This window comes from Triturus cristatus, chromosome 11 (assembly GCF_964204655.1).
Source record: "Triturus cristatus chromosome 11, aTriCri1.1, whole genome shotgun sequence".
Taxonomy (NCBI): domain Eukaryota; kingdom Metazoa; phylum Chordata; class Amphibia; order Caudata; family Salamandridae; genus Triturus; species Triturus cristatus.
This window is the reverse complement of record NC_140594.1, coordinates 859,102,043-859,119,932: the sequence shown is the minus strand read 5'-3', so window position 1 is coordinate 859,119,932 and position 17,890 is coordinate 859,102,043. Positions and strand designations below refer to the sequence as shown.

The 17,890-nt window shown below is 42.8% G+C and overlaps 1 protein-coding gene across 2 annotated transcripts in view; it reads right to left on the bottom strand.

Annotated features, from left to right (window-relative positions):
- Positions 1-492: 492 nt before the first annotated feature.
- Positions 493-17,890, bottom strand: part of NGEF (neuronal guanine nucleotide exchange factor) — a 979,475-nt gene continuing 962,077 nt past the window's right edge. For both annotated transcript variants that reach the window (XM_085634692.1, XM_085634693.1), the window contains 2 exons: positions 10,742-10,846; positions 493-5,321 (listed from right to left, as the gene is read on the bottom strand). In XM_085634692.1, coding sequence (XP_085490818.1) covers positions 5,128-5,321; positions 10,742-10,846 — 299 coding nt within the window. In that variant the 3' untranslated portion in view covers positions 493-5,127. The remainder of the gene's footprint in view (positions 5,322-10,741; positions 10,847-17,890) is intronic.

The window sequence follows — 17,890 nt, the reverse complement described above, 5'->3', positions numbered from 1 at the left end:
CGAATCCCCATATGGGCTGCATGCCAGCTGTCGTCAGTTGCACCGGGATCTCGGTGGTCCCCCAAGTGATTTGGGCACTGAGGAGGAGTTCTGGTATCCCCTTTTCTGCAAACAACGAGGCCGGCTGTGGCGCTTTAGGAGTTTGCTATGCCTGGTCGCCATCTTGGCCATACCCGGGTGTGTCAGCCTTTGAGACCTGTTGTCACTCCATTAAAACTTTAGTTCCCAGAGTCACAGCCTGTTTTCAGACACACATCATAACAGATTAAACATAAGTACATTTTTCAAAACAAAAAGAAAAATATGATGACTGAGAATGAAAGGCTTACAAAAAAAGCCAAGAATGCTATTAAGCTATAGCTGAAATTAAAAAGGCATACTGGAAATTAAACTATTAATTTTGCACCCAACAAGTTTAGGGAACTATTTTAAACTGTGACCAAGATCCCAAACACCAAAGGGAGGGGAACACAAGGGCAACTTACTCACATATCACATGCAAAAAAATTGCAAGTTTATTAAACAATACATTTTCCATAAAAAGTACAACAATAACATTGAGTGATTGTTTGTTCACTTAAAATTATTTACCTTGTCCGACTTTAGTTTGCCACTGATTCAGAAAAAGACTTATGATTTTCTTAAGAACTCAAACCCACTGGTTGTGAGGTTGGGGCTCTCCCTGAGTGGGTGATGGCAGCATTTCCTGACCATTTTGCAGACCTCTTCTAGCCACTGTTAATTCCTCTTTGAGTAATGGGAGTACTTAGACATTGAAAGCACTGCACATTGCCACTCCTTTTTCAAAACAAGTGCTGGCACATCAATAGGTCTGGTTGTCATGGGCTAATGCATACACTGTTAGCACCTTAGCGTGAGAGACACAGGAGGGAGTCAGTAGGAGAGAGAGGGCTATAGCAATTAAGTATTTCCTCATGCGGTTCAGTGCAAGCACTGGAGAGGCGAAAGATGGATACACCTAACTAGGTAAGAAATAAGCACTCTACTGGGCTGATTATGATGTGAATGACAATGTCTCAAGCTAATGGCAGAAACAGGCTGGTTGAAGAAAGTCAGTGGTTGAAAAGGGAGGGCCTAGAGCCTAGTCTATTGTATACTCTCAGCAAAGGGTCTGTTGATAGCTCTGCTGTCAAAACCCAGACCTAAAGAAATCAAATCTGTATGCCAAGGACCTCATCAATAATCACCCCAAAGCAAGGCTCCTTATTCTGAGTAAAATTCTCAAAAAGGCGGTGTCCAACTATTTGTGACCCAATTTACTCTCCTGGAAACTCAATAAAACTCATAGGCCCTTATTCCCAGTTGGTCCAACTTTTCCTACTCCCCTCTGCTAATGCAAGTCTTGGAATTCTGAGTTGAGTGGAATTTACCATATACAGTAATTACTCGGTTTCTTAAGCATCTCAACCTTCTTAACATCTCGACAGGCCCAACCTGCCAGAATGTAACAGGGGAAAAGTGCAGAGTATTTACCATACCATGCTCATTTTGGTGCTATAAGCTCCAAAATAAGCAAGTTAGTCCCAAAAAGCTCATAAAAAGTGCTATTTATTGCATGTGATAAATAATGCCCCCCAGGGTATCATTGTTTATTGAAGGTGATACGTAGCACCTTCATTCTGACTAACTTGGAATTGTGGCCATAGTTTTCAGATGACAATAGATGGAGGCAGAAGACTAATCCTGGCTCACCTTGACCTCTCTGTGGTATATGATTAGGTCCAGTATGCTCCCCTTCACAATTTAGGATTGTAGTTGGAGCAGAAGGATGAGGGATTTACCCTTGTCCTGGTTTAGATTAATTATTTTGGATCACCCAAAGTCATCAAGGGTCTTACATTTCAAATAAAACAGAGCTAGACTGTCATGGTTTTCATGGTTCCTCCTGATCTGTTACAATGATCCTATCTGTCATCACACGGGGTGGGATATAATCTCAGGCTTACACCAATAACACCTTGTGGTACTAGATGGGTCTTACCATTAGTTCATGAATTGGAATAGATGCACAATAGATGGCTCCAACAACAAAAAGAATAGGAGAGGTTATATCATTGGAGCCACAACCCAGATAGGGAATTCACTTTTTAATAGGGTATCCCCCCATTTGTTTGATTACAACAGCTGGTAAATAAGGTAAAACTCTGTAGGTGTTCTAGGAAAAACATTTTCCCATGAAAATGAAGGTACAATATGGCTATAAAAATATTTACTTGAACCATTCTGTTCTGTCCTTCCTGAAGCCATAGGTTGGAAGCTTCACGTAACCCAAAAAGCAAGACTGTCCAATGGCCTCAGAAGGTAAGACCTTATCATAAAAGTCAAGAGGGACATCATTGACTAATGCTGGAGCACTGCATCAATTAGATATGCATCCTAAAAAGACCAGCTTCAATGAAGCACCAAGGTATCTGAAAGATAGTATTCTGCACCCACTTACCACTAAAGCTTTAAGAATGTGAGGTAAGTGAATGAAGGCGATGGCACACAAATAATCCAAAGTCACTCTTAAAATTGAAGACTTATTCAGACTCTTTAATTATGGTTCATTATTTTATGTAAATGCCATATATAATGCTGATCCTTATTTCACACAAATTATGTTTCTTCAGGGCTCAAGTCTTTATTGAGTTATACATTTCTTGATGAAGCTCTGTCAGTGGTTTAGGTGTCGCAATTGACTTGTGAACCATCATGGACTGCAAAATGGCACCACAATAGCGTAAAAGTGATAAGTGATTGAAATTGTTAGTGAATCTAGCCAGGCCCTGACAATTCTCTGGATGCAGTGGCACTTACTGGTAATGTGGAGACATTGAAGAGCAAGATACATGGAGAAGGAACAGATCTAGCTGATTGATGATGCATTGTCATTTGCAAAATAACTCCTTGCTGCCCGAAACTCAAAGAGTGTGTATCCAAGAGGGTGGAGGTAGGTCTAGGGGAAGCCATTGTGACTACCTCCTTGGAACTGTCACCATGTTGATGTCTGCAGTATCAGAACACTATTGCGTAACAAAATCAAGTGTCTTTTGACGAATTGAACCTATGGCTTTGTCCCTTATCTTTTGGAGCCGGCTCGTAAAGTACCTTGGTGCAACAGAAGCACAACAAGAGCAGGCACAGGTGAGAAGGTTATTTACCGAAGTATGAGACACGGAAACCATGTGTACCAGCTGCCGCAAACTCATAGGCATGCAGAACTAGTGCCCAGAAACCTTCCCAAAATGGCACAAGCTGGCAGATGCCCAGAAGAAAGAACAGTGAGAAAAGAAAAGCAACAAAAGCCAACAGAAGTGCTGGGCAGGTCAATGTTCACATCAAGAGATGTAGCTCCTTTCTACAGAATAAACCAGGTTAACTGCCAACACCAGGCTGATTCCAGAAGGAACAGAGTAGTAGAATGGAGGGAATTGCAGCAAGATGAGCAGCAGGGCATTGGAGAGGTCTTACTACATTGCTATTTCGACCCTACTGTGCAAGCTGCACAATCAGCATTGTTAATAATTCTGGGAAGCAGTTTCTGGTTTCACCAGGAAATGGCAGGTTGCTGGAAGTAGGAAACAAACTCGAAGAAGGAGAAGCTGCTTCTTTACCATTTTACTCATGCCATGTCTTGTTGATTTTTCTTGTGAGGATTGAGGGGAGATAGTTTGAATTTTCACATGCACTGTGAATGTACTGCATGAAAAGTGGTGTCATCTTTAAAGAACCTTATTGCATTAAGAGTGGGACTTCATTTCCAACATTCACATGTTGAGGCAGACCTTAACACTATACATGAACAAAGAACCTGAGTGTTCATGTGCGCACAGCCCACAGGACATACCCTGTAGCTGTCAATAATGTAGCATCACTCTTGAGGAATCTCTACATCCCTCTCATGGGTGCGACATCACACTGTATGGTGCAACTTGTCCATCACCACAATATTGCCTTCGGAGTACAGGGTATAATCTTCACTGAATGGGGCAATAGATCAGGCTCCATAAAAGGTACATGCATTTATCTGCAGAGGTCTGACCAGCCAGAAGCCGGTGATCTTCATAAAACACTGGAATCTTGTCCTGTATTAGTCAAACCCACACCCCCTTCATGGGTTGTACACAGCTTCACATTTTCTTCCGATCATTCCACCTCAGTGTCTTCAATCCCTGCATTATGGGGAGAGGTCTGTCTTCAAAGAAACAGGTGATCAGAACATCCCCCATTATTCCAGTGCATGTCACCTCAGTGCTCTACTTTCTACGTCTGTGATCTAGTGACTTGAGCGCCAACTTCTACCCATGAGAAACTGGTTACTTGAGCTGTGCATCCTATCTCTGACCAAAGATCACTACAGAGCCTGACTTGGTATCCCTGTATAGTGTAGATCACAGAGCTCTGCCCTTGCAGCATAAACCTAAGCTAAGCTGTTGTGCTGGTAGGTATATGGCCAATTCTGGCCCCTTCAAGCATACTTTATATGAGTGTGACTGTTGCATGCGACAGCACAGAAGACCGTGGATTTAATTTCCCCATTTTTGTGAGTAGTGGTAGCAAAAATACTAAAGTGACTTTTGGCCAAATACTACTCCTGACGATAGGCTACATGTATTCCAGGAAGCCTCCTTCTCATCCACTTTTCACTAGCGGCATCAACCTCCTACCGTCATATATATATATTTTTCTTTCCACCAGTCGAGATCACAGCAAACAATACCTTCACTGGGGACATCATCCACCTGTGACAACAAAAAACAGTGGGACAACAAAGGCACACAATGACATCATCATGCTGTGCTCCAAGAGTTTACACCCTTCTGATCCCCTGGAGACGTTTGTGGAAGATTCTGAGTTTCTATCATATTTGCTGTAGACCAATATATATCTTGTGTGGACATATATATTTATATGGAGCGGATGGATTATCTTCCATCTATATAATGTCTGAAGATCTGCCTCCAAGAGGATCATTTGGCCTTCTAAGTGGCACCCTCACTCCTATATACTTTTGTCCAATCAAATGCAGAGCTCTGCCCCGTCCAACTGCAGCATCCCTGCAGCTGCTCCTCCATGTGATCCACTGATTCTGTTGCCAGGATATCATAACCTCAAATGTTGTCCTCACTGCCTCGTCGTCCTGCTGCCCAACTTCCTTCTGTCCTTGTTCTGGCTTTGCTGGCTGTCCTCTGACCGGTGTACCCGGAAACACTCCTTCAAGTTCTGGGTGCGTATATCAGCATTTAGGATCTCCTCCGCCACGGCACTGGGGAACCAGCCCCTCTCCTGGTCATGAAGTCTCTCACCAAACACCCAACCTGTGTGGAAAAAGTAACAAAGCAGGAGTAAGAACTCTGTATCTCTCAGTGACACCACAGGAAAGAGAAGATTGCTTGTTATCAGCATTTAGAAGGTATTGCTCCTATTTGTGGTGGAAAGATCTGATCTCACTGGTACAAACCAAGATAAAATACCTGGGGGCATATTATCAAGAACGGCGTTAAAATTATCGCCGCTTTAGCTGTGATAATGGGCTTGATAATATGCCCTTGAGAATTCCAATAGAAGCCCAGGTTCACACAAGAACATGGGCTTCTATTGGAATTCTCAAGGGCATATTATCAAGCCCATTATTGCCGCTTTAGCAGCAGTTTCCTGCCGCTACAGCGGCGATAATTTTAACGCTGTTCTTGATAATATGCCCATTGGTGTTGAATGTAGTAATAAGAGCACGACTGCAAACCACAATGTAAAGTTTTAATCCTTCTACAATACGAAATAGCGAGACCTTGTTTACTGGCATGAGGAACTGGATTTAAGGGTGGGTAATATATTAAAACAAATGTTTACTTCTAAATCTATATATAATGATGACATGTATGTGTTTCATCAACAGTCAGTAATAATGAACTGTATGGCTGAAGACCTAGCTGCTGCATTTCTCCAGCATTAAAAAGAGTCTTGCACATTTCCTATAGAACTGTGTACCTGACAGGATCATGCTATCTGGTGATTTTTTGGCATGGGCACATAGATCTGACGAGGGTGCATCCTAAACAAGCATTTGCAATGCAATAGGTCTCGCATTTACGCAAGTTTAAGCTATTGGTATTGTAAATGACAACGCCTTTTATTTATGTTTTTTAAACGAAAACAAAAATAAAAGGCATTTTTATTTGCAATGTCAAGAATGCAAACTCGCGTGAAAGCGAGACCTATTGCATTGCAAATGCTTGTTTTTGATAGTTACATCCCAATGTAATCAACAGGGGCCCAGAATGGACTGTGTGCGTGCTGTATGTCTAATGCAATGTTTGCAGGTTGCGGCTTGTGATCCTTACACTGTTGGGAATACAGACAGTGCAATGACCAACAGAGGCACAGAATGAAGTAAGGAAGGAGTGGGTGGGAAGGAAAGAAGGAACGGAGGTGGATTTAAAGTGTTTTGCGGGTTGCAGCTTGATATGTTAACACTGTTTGTAATAGTCACATTACAATGTAACCAACACGTATGTTTATCCCGGGATAGTGGCTTAAAACTGCGACAGTATATGTTTATTCCTATACAACCTTTTGATCAGCAGTAGATAATGTCAAAGGAGGGCCAACACGGGGGGCAGGTAAAAAGAAGTGAAAGACGAACTGATTCATGGGGCAAGGCGCTGGTAGATGGTGCGAAAGATAAGCTTTAGAAAAAAGTGTGTGAAGCAGTCGAACAGGCCTGTCGAGCATGTGTTTAAAGCAACTGTTTATACTCACGTTGGCGTGTGACTAGCAGCAATTGAGTGGAGGGAGGAGGGGCTGGGCCGAGGAGAGCAGCCGCGAAAGTTAATTGTGAGAGAGAGGGGGAGCAGGAGGCGAGCCCGCAAAAGGAGCGCGCGCCCACACTGGCGAGAGCAGTCTGCTCTTTTTCGAAGCACATACTTGTGCTTGTGGGCACGCCCCTGCTCGCTCCCACAAGGTGGATGCCGCCACAAGCACGAGTATGTGCTTCGAAAAAGAGCAGAACGACGGCTAAAGGTCCTCCTATGCAGCGCATGCGCGCTGTGTAGGCGAGACCTAAAAAGGATATACATATGCACGGTAGACATCCATGTTACCTTAATAAAGCTGAGTGGGTGCCATGTTGTAACAGGTTTAGGTAACAAAGCCTGTGTGTGTGAATTTCTTTACTTACTACTGTGCATATACTATACTGGCGATGAAAGTGAGTGCACTGCACCTCTATAGCACGCCCTGACTAACACTTATGATGGCATACCACCATCAGCATTCACACAAAAAAAGTCAACCTCACTCGACTAGGGGCACAGAAAGGATATTGATGGCACAGCCAGCTACAGGAAGAGCAACACACCATCAGCAGAGCTTATCCCTTCACAGATCAGGGCTTTTACAGTATGTCCCTGAGCTAGACAACTAATCCCCCATAAGATGGTGTACACAACCCCAGAGGGAATGAAAGCCATGTTGTGATGACTGTGCAATGATCAAGGCATGTGTGACTCCCTAATCTGCTGCTGAGAAGAAAGGATATATGCTCCCTCAGCATCCTTCCAATAAACCAAGATCAACACAAAAGGGAAGACTAAACCTTCAGATCCTTCAAAGACTTCTCCATAGAGAACCAAATGCCTGAACTCATCCGTCGTGTCTCCTGCGTCCCAGCCTCAAAAGCATGTCGTTCCGACATCATCTCTCGCCCTAATAAACCTACGTCTGATGCTAACACCCTTTAGAGCAACTTAAAAAACAAATTCATAAAGCTATGGCTCAACATCTATGCCACAACAAACAAGTTCAAGCCAAAGCCTTCAGCATCCTGGTACCTTAAATACATTGCTAACAATAACCAATCCACCCACAGACAAGAAAGAAAATGGAAGAAAAACAGAACTCCTACGACCTCTTGATACTCAAGTCCCTCTGTGCAGAGACTCATCACATCAGTCAAAGCAAAGTACTGTACCAACATCATCAATGAAGCCACCAATATAAGTATAACATTCTTCAAGACCATAAAGCACTGCATTAACCCCTTGCCAAACCCAGCTATTTCTCACTTCACAGAAAAGAGCAATGCCATCACCCTCAACACTAAGCCTGCTCCATCTCTTACCCCTACCCCTTCCCGTTGGATCCCCACAATGGTCAGCCTTCAAAGCGCTCTCTCTCCCTGGTCTAGCTGACATACTCAAGTCCCTCAAAGCCACTTCGAATGAAGATTATGTCTTACCCTCCTCCGTCATTACAGCTCTCTCTGGGGACGCTCTTGTACCAATATCTTCCTCACTCAAAGCATCTTTCCACAATCTCTTGAGACAAGCCAGATCCTCCCACTCCAAAAGAAGCCTACGCTAGACCCTGATGACCTTGCCAACTACCAGCCCACCACTCACCTACCGTCCATCGGTAAGACCATTAAAAATGCAGTCAGTCTATTTTCAACTACAAAATCACATGAATACTAACCATCTTCTGCACTACTACAAGTCTGGCATCAGATCACGCTGCACCACAGAGACTGCAACCTCACACATCACAGATGATGCCCTCTTGACCACTTATGAAGATGGCCCTGCCTCCTTAAATTTCTGGACCACTCAGCTATGTTTGACACAGTTGACCATTCTACTGTTGTACGCACAGTGGACTCTCGAGTTGGATTCTCCCACGGTGATCTTCACTGGTTCTCCTCCTACGTTTCCTACCAATGCTTATTTGTTCAGTTGGTCACCTCAAGGTCTCAAAAGATTCCTATCATCGGTGGAGGCTCCTAGAATTCTATATTGTTCCCTGTCATCTTCAACGTTTACATCAAGCTGCTTGATGCTCTGCACACATATACAGCATTAAGAATCAAATATATGCCAATGATAGACAACTGTACATGAAAGTCTCTTCTGCTTCAGACATCCAAAACCTCAAGTACTGCCTGCACCTCAACCAGGGTAGGATCTCCATCGCCTACCTGAAGTTTAACCCAACCAACTTAGAATCTTGTTATTTGCCAACAACAACAAACAAGATACAGAACAAACCTGGCCCAATAACCGAATGCTAAGTTACTTGGATTTACCCTGGATACCAACCTCGCACTTAAGGAACACATTGCCAAAAACCCAGTACCAACTCGGTTTCTGAAGAAAGATAAACTGTTGCTTCAGAATGCGACTTCAATCCTGCTGTTCAAGCCCTTTGTAATCCCACATCAGGATGATGGTATTGTGCTACTCCACGGCCTCCCAGACTCAACACTAGCACTCCTTAATGGCACCCTACATGCTGCAGCATGTCTCATCAAGGCCTAAATAAATATGATCACGTGACACCATCCTGCTGGAACTCCATTGCCTTCCACTGTCTTCTCACACCATATTCAAAACCAACTGTATAATTTACAAAGCCATCATGACCAACAGCCCCACTTATCTTGCAGACAAGCTCACCATCCCTGGTGGTTCTCGACACACCCACAGCAGGCACAATCAGACTGCAGACTAAGAAGTGTAAAAATGAAATGACAAGACAGAAGGACTTTTAGTTTACACCCAGGATCTGAACTAACATCCCTGTATCCTTCAGGACTGCCCCGGTGCTTCTCCAATTTGGGAAAGAGTTGAAACTCGCCTCTTTAAAAATCAAAACACTGCCTCACAATGCATTACCAATCCCCAGCCCAAACTTCTTTCCTATTACTCGTTAACTTTATTCTGCCTTTTGACTAGCTTGTCTTATCAGGACCAATATCTAGCATATTTACTAGCTGCACTGTTAATGTCTTTTTTGTCTGCCAACAGAATGTAGATTGTCTATGGTTTAGCTCTTGAAGTAGCTTAATTAGCACTAAGGCACTGACCGCTGGCCTCCATTTCACGAGAGACATCAGGCTGTAAATTCTCTAAGACACAGAAACGTACCATTCAAACTTCAACCAGACATAATTATAGAACCTTCTTTACACATGTTATGCAGAAACACTTGCTCATTCCTCCCAACTTGTCACGTGACACCAACACTGGCTTAGAGAAAGCATTCAAAGACTCCTGATCGGAAACCTAATTTTATTGAAATGGAAAACAAAAACTGTCATTCATGCTTGGCTGTTTGATGGATCATATCTAGATTCCATGGAAAAGGCCTAGCATAAGAAAGCACGTAGGAACGTTCGGATTGAAACATCAGGCAAAGTCATCTGCTGAAGTATTTATTTTAAAACTAGAAGTAGACAGATGACAGCTGCTGCAGTGTTTTATGCATACCATACATAGATTTGGAATGTTGTACTCTATTATATTATGCTTTATTTGTTATTACACTATAACAATAAAAAGACAGTCTTCCTACCAGGTGAAAAACAGAAATATATTCCATGCCTTCCTATTTACTGCACATACACAGTTAATCCATCCTCTATTAAATAGGCACCATCCTGTACTCAAAATCCCAGTCGGTGCACTTTCACTCCACCCAGGAGACCATTCCAAAACTTCTCGATTTAGAGAGGTGTAAAATGGAAAGTCTCTGAAAACCTAGAGCTGCCACTTCACCCTCCCTCTTTTGAAAAAGTACATTTACAGCGATACATGGGTCTTGGAGGCTAACGCCATACAATTCTTTTCAAGGTGACAACTCATTTCAACGGTATGTGACTGTCCCTGAATTCAGAGTACTTTCCTCAACACAAAATAAATAATATTTTCACCCATCTGCGCTGTAGCCCCCCTCCAAATTTTACCATCTTCTGCCTTGTCCAGGATGTTCAAGACTTCTGCAAGTTCCAAGGTGAGCTCGTCTGGCTGCTGCGCAACGTAAGGGTGAATGCACTGCACCTGGGGACAGTCTGGGGAAAAAAAGGGAGAAAGGAAATGGTTATGCCAAAGCATTAGGTATTGCCATTGAGCAATCAAGGATCCTTGGCAAAACCTGCCGTAAACAACATGTAAAAACCATAGTCATCAATGGTGGTCCATGTATAAAACCATAGATGATTATAGTTTTTCCACGAAGACAAAATAGGGAATTTGGTAGCTTCCCCATCCACACAGCTAACAAATCCAACTTCAAGAGCCAGCGAAAACACAGAAGTCTGCCTCTATTAGTTTGATGGCAAGGGGACGACATGGTCACGTCATAGGGATGAATGAGCTAATTGCCTAAACAGATGTCGTACTGCCAAGGCACCTCAAAGAGAGATTCATGTGGATTTTGCCCTTGATTCATAATCCAGTCTAGCACTGCCTACGCTGAAGCTTATCAACTTCAAATTATAAATTAGGTTTCATTTGAGTTATTAAACATGTGTGAAATAAATTGGAGTATTATTTGAAGGGGTGAGAATCCACTCCACCTAATGACCACAATCCTTCTCAGGGTGAACCACTAAAGTCACTAAATAAACCCGTGTTGCACCCTCTGGTAGCACGGCACAGAAAAGTCAAGCTTAACCTAGAGACAATGTGTAAAGTATTTGCGCAGTACTAAAACTGTAAAAAATTGAAAACAATGCAATAAAATCCCAAACCAATTTGGAAAAAAGAGAGAACATTTTAATAATTAAAATGACACCAAGGAAACAGAAATTCAATGAGTCGGACTGGAGATATGATTTTTTTTAATGTTTGAATTAAAAACAGTACCAAAAAGCCCAAAGTGCCAACTGTGGCTACCTGGTCATGCTATACCAAGTCAAAGTCCAAAGTCAAGGTCGACTGCGCGGGTCGGTTACAGGGACCATGTTTTGTTTTTTTTAAACTGAGTTTTATATAGCGCAAACTTTACCCGAAGGTATCAAAGCTCTTTACACGAGCACCAGTTGCGTTACATGAGGACACATTCATTTTTGCTAGGCACGGGGAGATTAAGTGATTTGCTCAGAATCCCAGGATGTTGCGCGTCCTTGCTGAGACTCAAACCCAGTGTTATGTTTCATATAGATACCCCAATATAGGCCTGGGTAATATCATACCCCTTCACCTACATTATCTCCTTTATTCTACACAATAACAAGCCTTTAGGATTGAACCTTTACCTAGTTCTAGTCCTGGGTGCAGAAGGAGGGTTTCTCCCGAACAATAGCATCCTATAACTTCATCAATGGACTCTTACAGTATGAATGAATATTCATTAGGGTTCTTGAAAACCAGGCTGGGGCTACACCACCTACTCTACCATATCTACGTACAAGGTTCATCCCATATGTTATCCTCGCATCCAACAATGGCTAATACATGAGACAAGGGACAAAGAAACCCTAGATACTTTTTATATAAATACAGCACATCTTTCTAGGATTGGTAGAGGGAACCGAGACTTCCAGGCCGACACACTGACCAGAGACGCTGAGGCTCCTGCATGCAGACGCTCCGGCTGACAGTGGTCTAAACAACCCTCGCGGGGTGTCCAACTCGAGACCAGGACGGGCTCCTACATTCTCACACTTCGGGTAATGGGGTTCGACTAAATCCTAGAGGGATTCTTGACTTCACACCTACTCACATGCTAGGTACGCTTAGGTACATCTAGACAGGCATCGTAGGAGTACGCACACTTTTATCCTGCATTTCATATTCATGTACTTATTCATGCTTATTGCAAGATGGTAGAACTGTACTATCCTTTTATATTCACTGTACTGCTAATCATATATCTCTGCTACTGTCTAATGGTTGTTGCAGTTTATATATTCTACACAAGAATAACAACTGTTCAATAAATCCTTATTGAAATGCCCAGACTGTTTATTCTGTGTATCTCTGAGACAAACTAAGGGAGCTCGAGTGACTGAGCGAAAAGTAGTATATTGTTTCCATGATCCTGAGGGATCAGGGTTGTCATGTTCTAAGGTTGTCAGAAACTATTCTCTCTCCGATAAGAGGAGACACTAGTGGCACTGTGCGCTAGCTAATGGAAACAGGCTAACATTTCTTGTGGGGGTTCACGGAACCCGTCTGCCACCAATCCCACAGTTTATGTTATCCAAACGCACAGGTCCTGCAGGGGTACAATAGGAACTACACAACACCGGTTCCCCAGATTTTAGGTCGACCGCCCTAGCTGTTAGGCCAACTCCTCTCCCCAAATGTTCAACCCGGTAGAAAGTTTGTCTTCTGGCTTAGAAACCTTTATGGAGAAAAAGTGGTCACCAGCAAGGCAAGCTGGATCCGAAGCAGGGCTCGATGACGATGGGCAGCTGAAGAGCGAGGTCTGGGTGCGGACATCGACGAAGCAGGAGAGCTTCAAGTGGGTGATGTTCAAAGTCTGTGCCCCGGAAGACCTTGCTGTCAATTAGATGGTGCTCACTGTTGGTCCCCGTGAAGCCCTCAATGCTCAGACTTTAGAAACTTTTCTGTAAGGTAGATTTTTATCAGCGGGGTAAACAAGCAAGTTGAGGCCGACCAACGTTTCAACATCGACGACTGTGGCTTTGATGGCGATGCTGGTCTTGATTGGTTCTTCAGGCAGAAAGTTGGCAATAAAGATTCTAAGCTCTATTTCTTGCAGTATAAGCACAGAAGGAGTACACTCTAACACCAGCAAAGAGTCCAGACCTGGAGTGTAGGACTCTTAAACACTAGCGGCCAGGAGCTAGGTACAGCGCAGGTCCAGTAAGAACTGGTCAGCTGAGCAGTTGAAGGGATAGAGACTTCTAGAAGTTTGTTGTGTCCCTGTAGCTCGAACAGGTGGTCAGCCAACTGTCCCTTGGAGTCACTTCTGAATTCTCGGTACAAGGCAAGCAGGTTCAGTCTTCCTTCAGGTTCATTAGATTGCAGGTCGATCCTGCTTCTGATTCTTCTCAGGTCCAGGAGTGTTCTGATGAGAGGTCTGTGGGGGTCCACATTTATGCACAATGCCAGTGGGTGGAGGGTGATCTTTTGTCCACACTTGAAACCATTTTTGGTTTCAATCCCCTGTCTCCCCCAAGTTTGGAGCCAGCCTGACTAGAGAGACAAAAGGGAGACAGGTTTAGGTATGAGCTTCATCTGCCAGTGACAGAGCAGCATCCTTTGAAACTCGGGAAGCGGCTGGACATAACCCAAAGCCATCCTGTCAAGGAAGGAGACCCTCTCCGTACACCCAGAGATCTTAACCACTGTCTGGGAGCAATACACTCCTCACCACAGGGAAGCCATCAGAGGTCATATGACAGCTTGACACTGACAGGAAAGCCTTTTGGTTTTAGGCAAGAAAATGACAACTTTCTAAAACTATAATTTATAAAATAGTAATATAAAATTAGACTTGACTATTAAGTTCGATTTTAAATTCCTAGGAGTCCTTGAAATATTTTTGTAGTTATTCCCAAACTGAATTTAACACTTATTACATATAATAGTGTAAATTAGTATTAACCTATGGGAGAGCCAACACTGCCACAGTGCAGGACATGACAAATATTAGCTAAACATGTCCTACTTTTGAATACCAGGCACACAGCCCTATAGACTTTTAAGGACTACCTAGGAGGTGAATTGTAAAAATAAAAAGGAAGGTTTAGGTCTGGCAAAAGGTTTACTTTTCAAATTAAAAATGGCAGTTTAATACTGCACACTCATGTTTTACAGTGCTACTATCGTGGGTGGCACAATGAGTGTTAAAGTCCACCAGTAGCATTTATTTACCAGCCCTGGGTAAAGGTAGTAGCATATACTGGGGACTTACACATAATCTAAATGTGGCAATTAGGTATGTCCCAACTTTACCATGTTTAAAAAAGGAGAGTACAAGCACTTTACTGCTGGTTAGCAGGGGTACAGTGTACAAAGTTCTACAGCCAACAATAACAGGATGCAGTAAAAAGGTAGAAAATCCTATGTGGCATTCAAGAAGGGCAAATGTGCAACAATGTGCATTTACTGGAAACTCCAAGACCTTCTCTGTACCCCATTCAGTTCAAGCTTCATTTTTCACTGGCATCCAGAATCCTGTGCTGCAAGGCTACTCCCTCAGGACATAAGGATGAATTGTCTGCTCATTCCACTCTTAGAGGGCAAACTCTTCCTGTATGCTTTTGTAGCACATGGATACATTACATATAACATCTACAGTGGACAGGGAATTACTGACTTTTCCAATCTGCAGAAAATGGCAATACTGCTTACAATGCCAACATGGAGCAGGGATGTGCTGCACATCTCACCTACTAGGGATCGCGGTACAATGTTCAAACTGCCTGTGAGAGCAATGGTTTAATGGTTAGATTGCCAACTGGTAAACATCTTTATGGGTTCTCCCTTCCTCATCACAATACTTACTTACCTGAAGAGGATCCACGTCCTCGATTTAGCAGCAACAGTGTTTTTTCATGATTTGCCTACACCAGTAAGCACGTTTGCATGCTATGGACCGTAAAGGCATTACTCCAACCTGACATTCTCCTAAGCATTCACCTCAGAACTTCAGATGAAACACCTAGGAATGGAAGGGAAGTAATGTACCAACTGGGCTGTCGAAGGGAGACTCAAGACTATAAAAGATTACTAGTCAATAATCGAGGTGTTATCTTGTCATCCTCTTCCTCGACCTATTATGTACCCTCATGAGCATACTGCCAAGCAGCACATTTTCATTGCCATTTCTATTTCTAGGCACAAAAAAGGCCTAACAGACAACAGTTATGCCACACCATCACATTCAGAGCATCACCGTGATCAATATGAACAATATAAAAATGCAATTCAGCTTTTAATGCCACCTGGACGGACACTAGTAACAAAAGCCACCTCGACTTCCCTAGCTACATCAAGCCTATCGCATGAAACAAATGTGGGCTGAGCTTCCCTGGTAGCCGACCTGCAAAATTCTGTGCCCTGAAATTCATCTCCAAGGAGACTGCAATGTCCAGTCTGAGTGACCAAGAAGCAGCTACCTCACTTGATAATAAGCCATAAAATAACCCATACTTCCAGGATTGCGCTGAATGAATTAAAAACATCCATGTCCACACTAAGGTTGAGGGACAAAATTTCCCTTTGAATGAATCCTGCTGAGCTGTGGAGGGACAATGGAACTGCTGTAAAACATGCAGCAGCTCGAACATTGTTTTTGCTTCAGCAGATATTTTCAGGACAGAAAAGGAAACGCAGGAGCCGATTTTCATATACAAAACTTTGTGCCCTTTAGGTTGGCCTGTCTAGGATGCATTGGGCTGTAGTATTTAAGAGTGCTTATTTATAGGTGTGCACAATCCTGCATGTTCATGTTTTCATTCTGTCTCAGAAAATCATTTTACTTCAGCTGCAGTTTATTATGGTGGAAAAGAACTTTGCGTCAAGATTACGTCAGCTGTTATGAAACGAGCAGAAGCTGCTTATTGTGTGAAGTTTCCAATTTGTGCTTATTTTCTCTGTGCAACCAAAACGCCTCTTTTACTGTCCATTAGAAATCACATTGGAGTAGGTGTTAAATATATAGTTTGATTGGTTGATGATAACATTGTGTGCTTTCTTGGGAGCGTTAGCGAGCCCGGCCGCAAGGTGCCGGCTGGAGCATCTAATCCATTAATTATCCAGCACCAAAGGGGGCATCGGGGTCTACATAGCGGTGCCCCTACATTTATACCCCTCACTAATGAGATAGTTAGATCTGCAACTGGAGACTCTTGGTTCTTTGGCCCCAGGGTGAAGTGTTTCTGTGGTATTGGAGCCTGGTGGAGGTGCTCTTGTAGTGCAATTCAGACGATTGGATTTGGTGCATATCAATAGGGTGCTGTGCCTAGCACGTTCTGTTTTGTGACGCGTGTTGTAAATTGCGTTCATGTTATGTTACGGCATTGTGCTTACACGGGTTGTCAATATTATTACTAGTAATAGTGTGTGTTGAAATATTGCTGTAACTTATTATTTTGATTATGCATTTTATTAAAAGGTTTGAAGAACTCAACTTAGATAACGGTGACTGTGGAAGAATTTAAGGTGGCGCCAAGGTTTTTAAATTACGGATTTCCATGCTAGACTAGTAATTTGGATTGGAAAAGTGATGGTTAATTCTGTGCACTAGAGTAAACTAGTTCCGAGCTTAGGTTATTGCTGGTCAAAAGCCTAGCTTGATGTGCGATTGTGTAGCGCCTTTAAGCACTAAATTCTTTATTGTGAGTTTAATTTCTGTCTAGGTTCCCAATATTCAGACACAAACTTTATTGTTTTGTCTTATTGAATTATTGTGTTTGATCTCGTATTGTGCTCGATTGTAAAATGGGTGTAAATTTAGTTAAGTTAAAGACGAGGTTGCTATCAAAAGGACACCCTGTACCACCAGATGGAAGTCCTGCCCATGAGACAACCATACATTCTGGCATACACACTGGTTTGTGGCTTAAGGACTGGCACAAGGCTATGGTAAAAGCTAAGAAATTACAGTTTCCTGAAAATTTTACTTTTGTTGTAAAGAATATTGGCTACTTGAGACATTGCTTGTTTGAATTCACAACTGAGACCCGCACAGGTTGCAGCATTGAATGAACGGGATACAAGAGCCAATACGAAGGCTCAACAGAAGAGGCTGAGAGATGAGGTTTGTAAAGTTGTAAATGTTTGGATGGATGCTAAGTTGCATATGAGATAAAAGGTATGGCATACGGAAGTCGTTGTAACTGTTGGTGCGTTTCCCGTGATCTCTGCAGGCCAAACAAAGAATAAAACAAAACAGAATCAAAATGAGAAAGAGGATTATAAAAAAGGATTCTGATGAACAGGATGAACTGCTGGATGATTTGCTGATTAGACTGCCACCAAATAATAAAGCCAAAGAATCAGAGCTAAGTCACACAAGTGAGAAAGCAGGATCTTTGGAAGTTGGTGAAACAGAAAAGTAGGATAGCAGTGGTCCAGAGTCCTGAAGCATGAGTCAACTGGATTTATAACAATTTGCTGAATCAGCTCTTGATCAT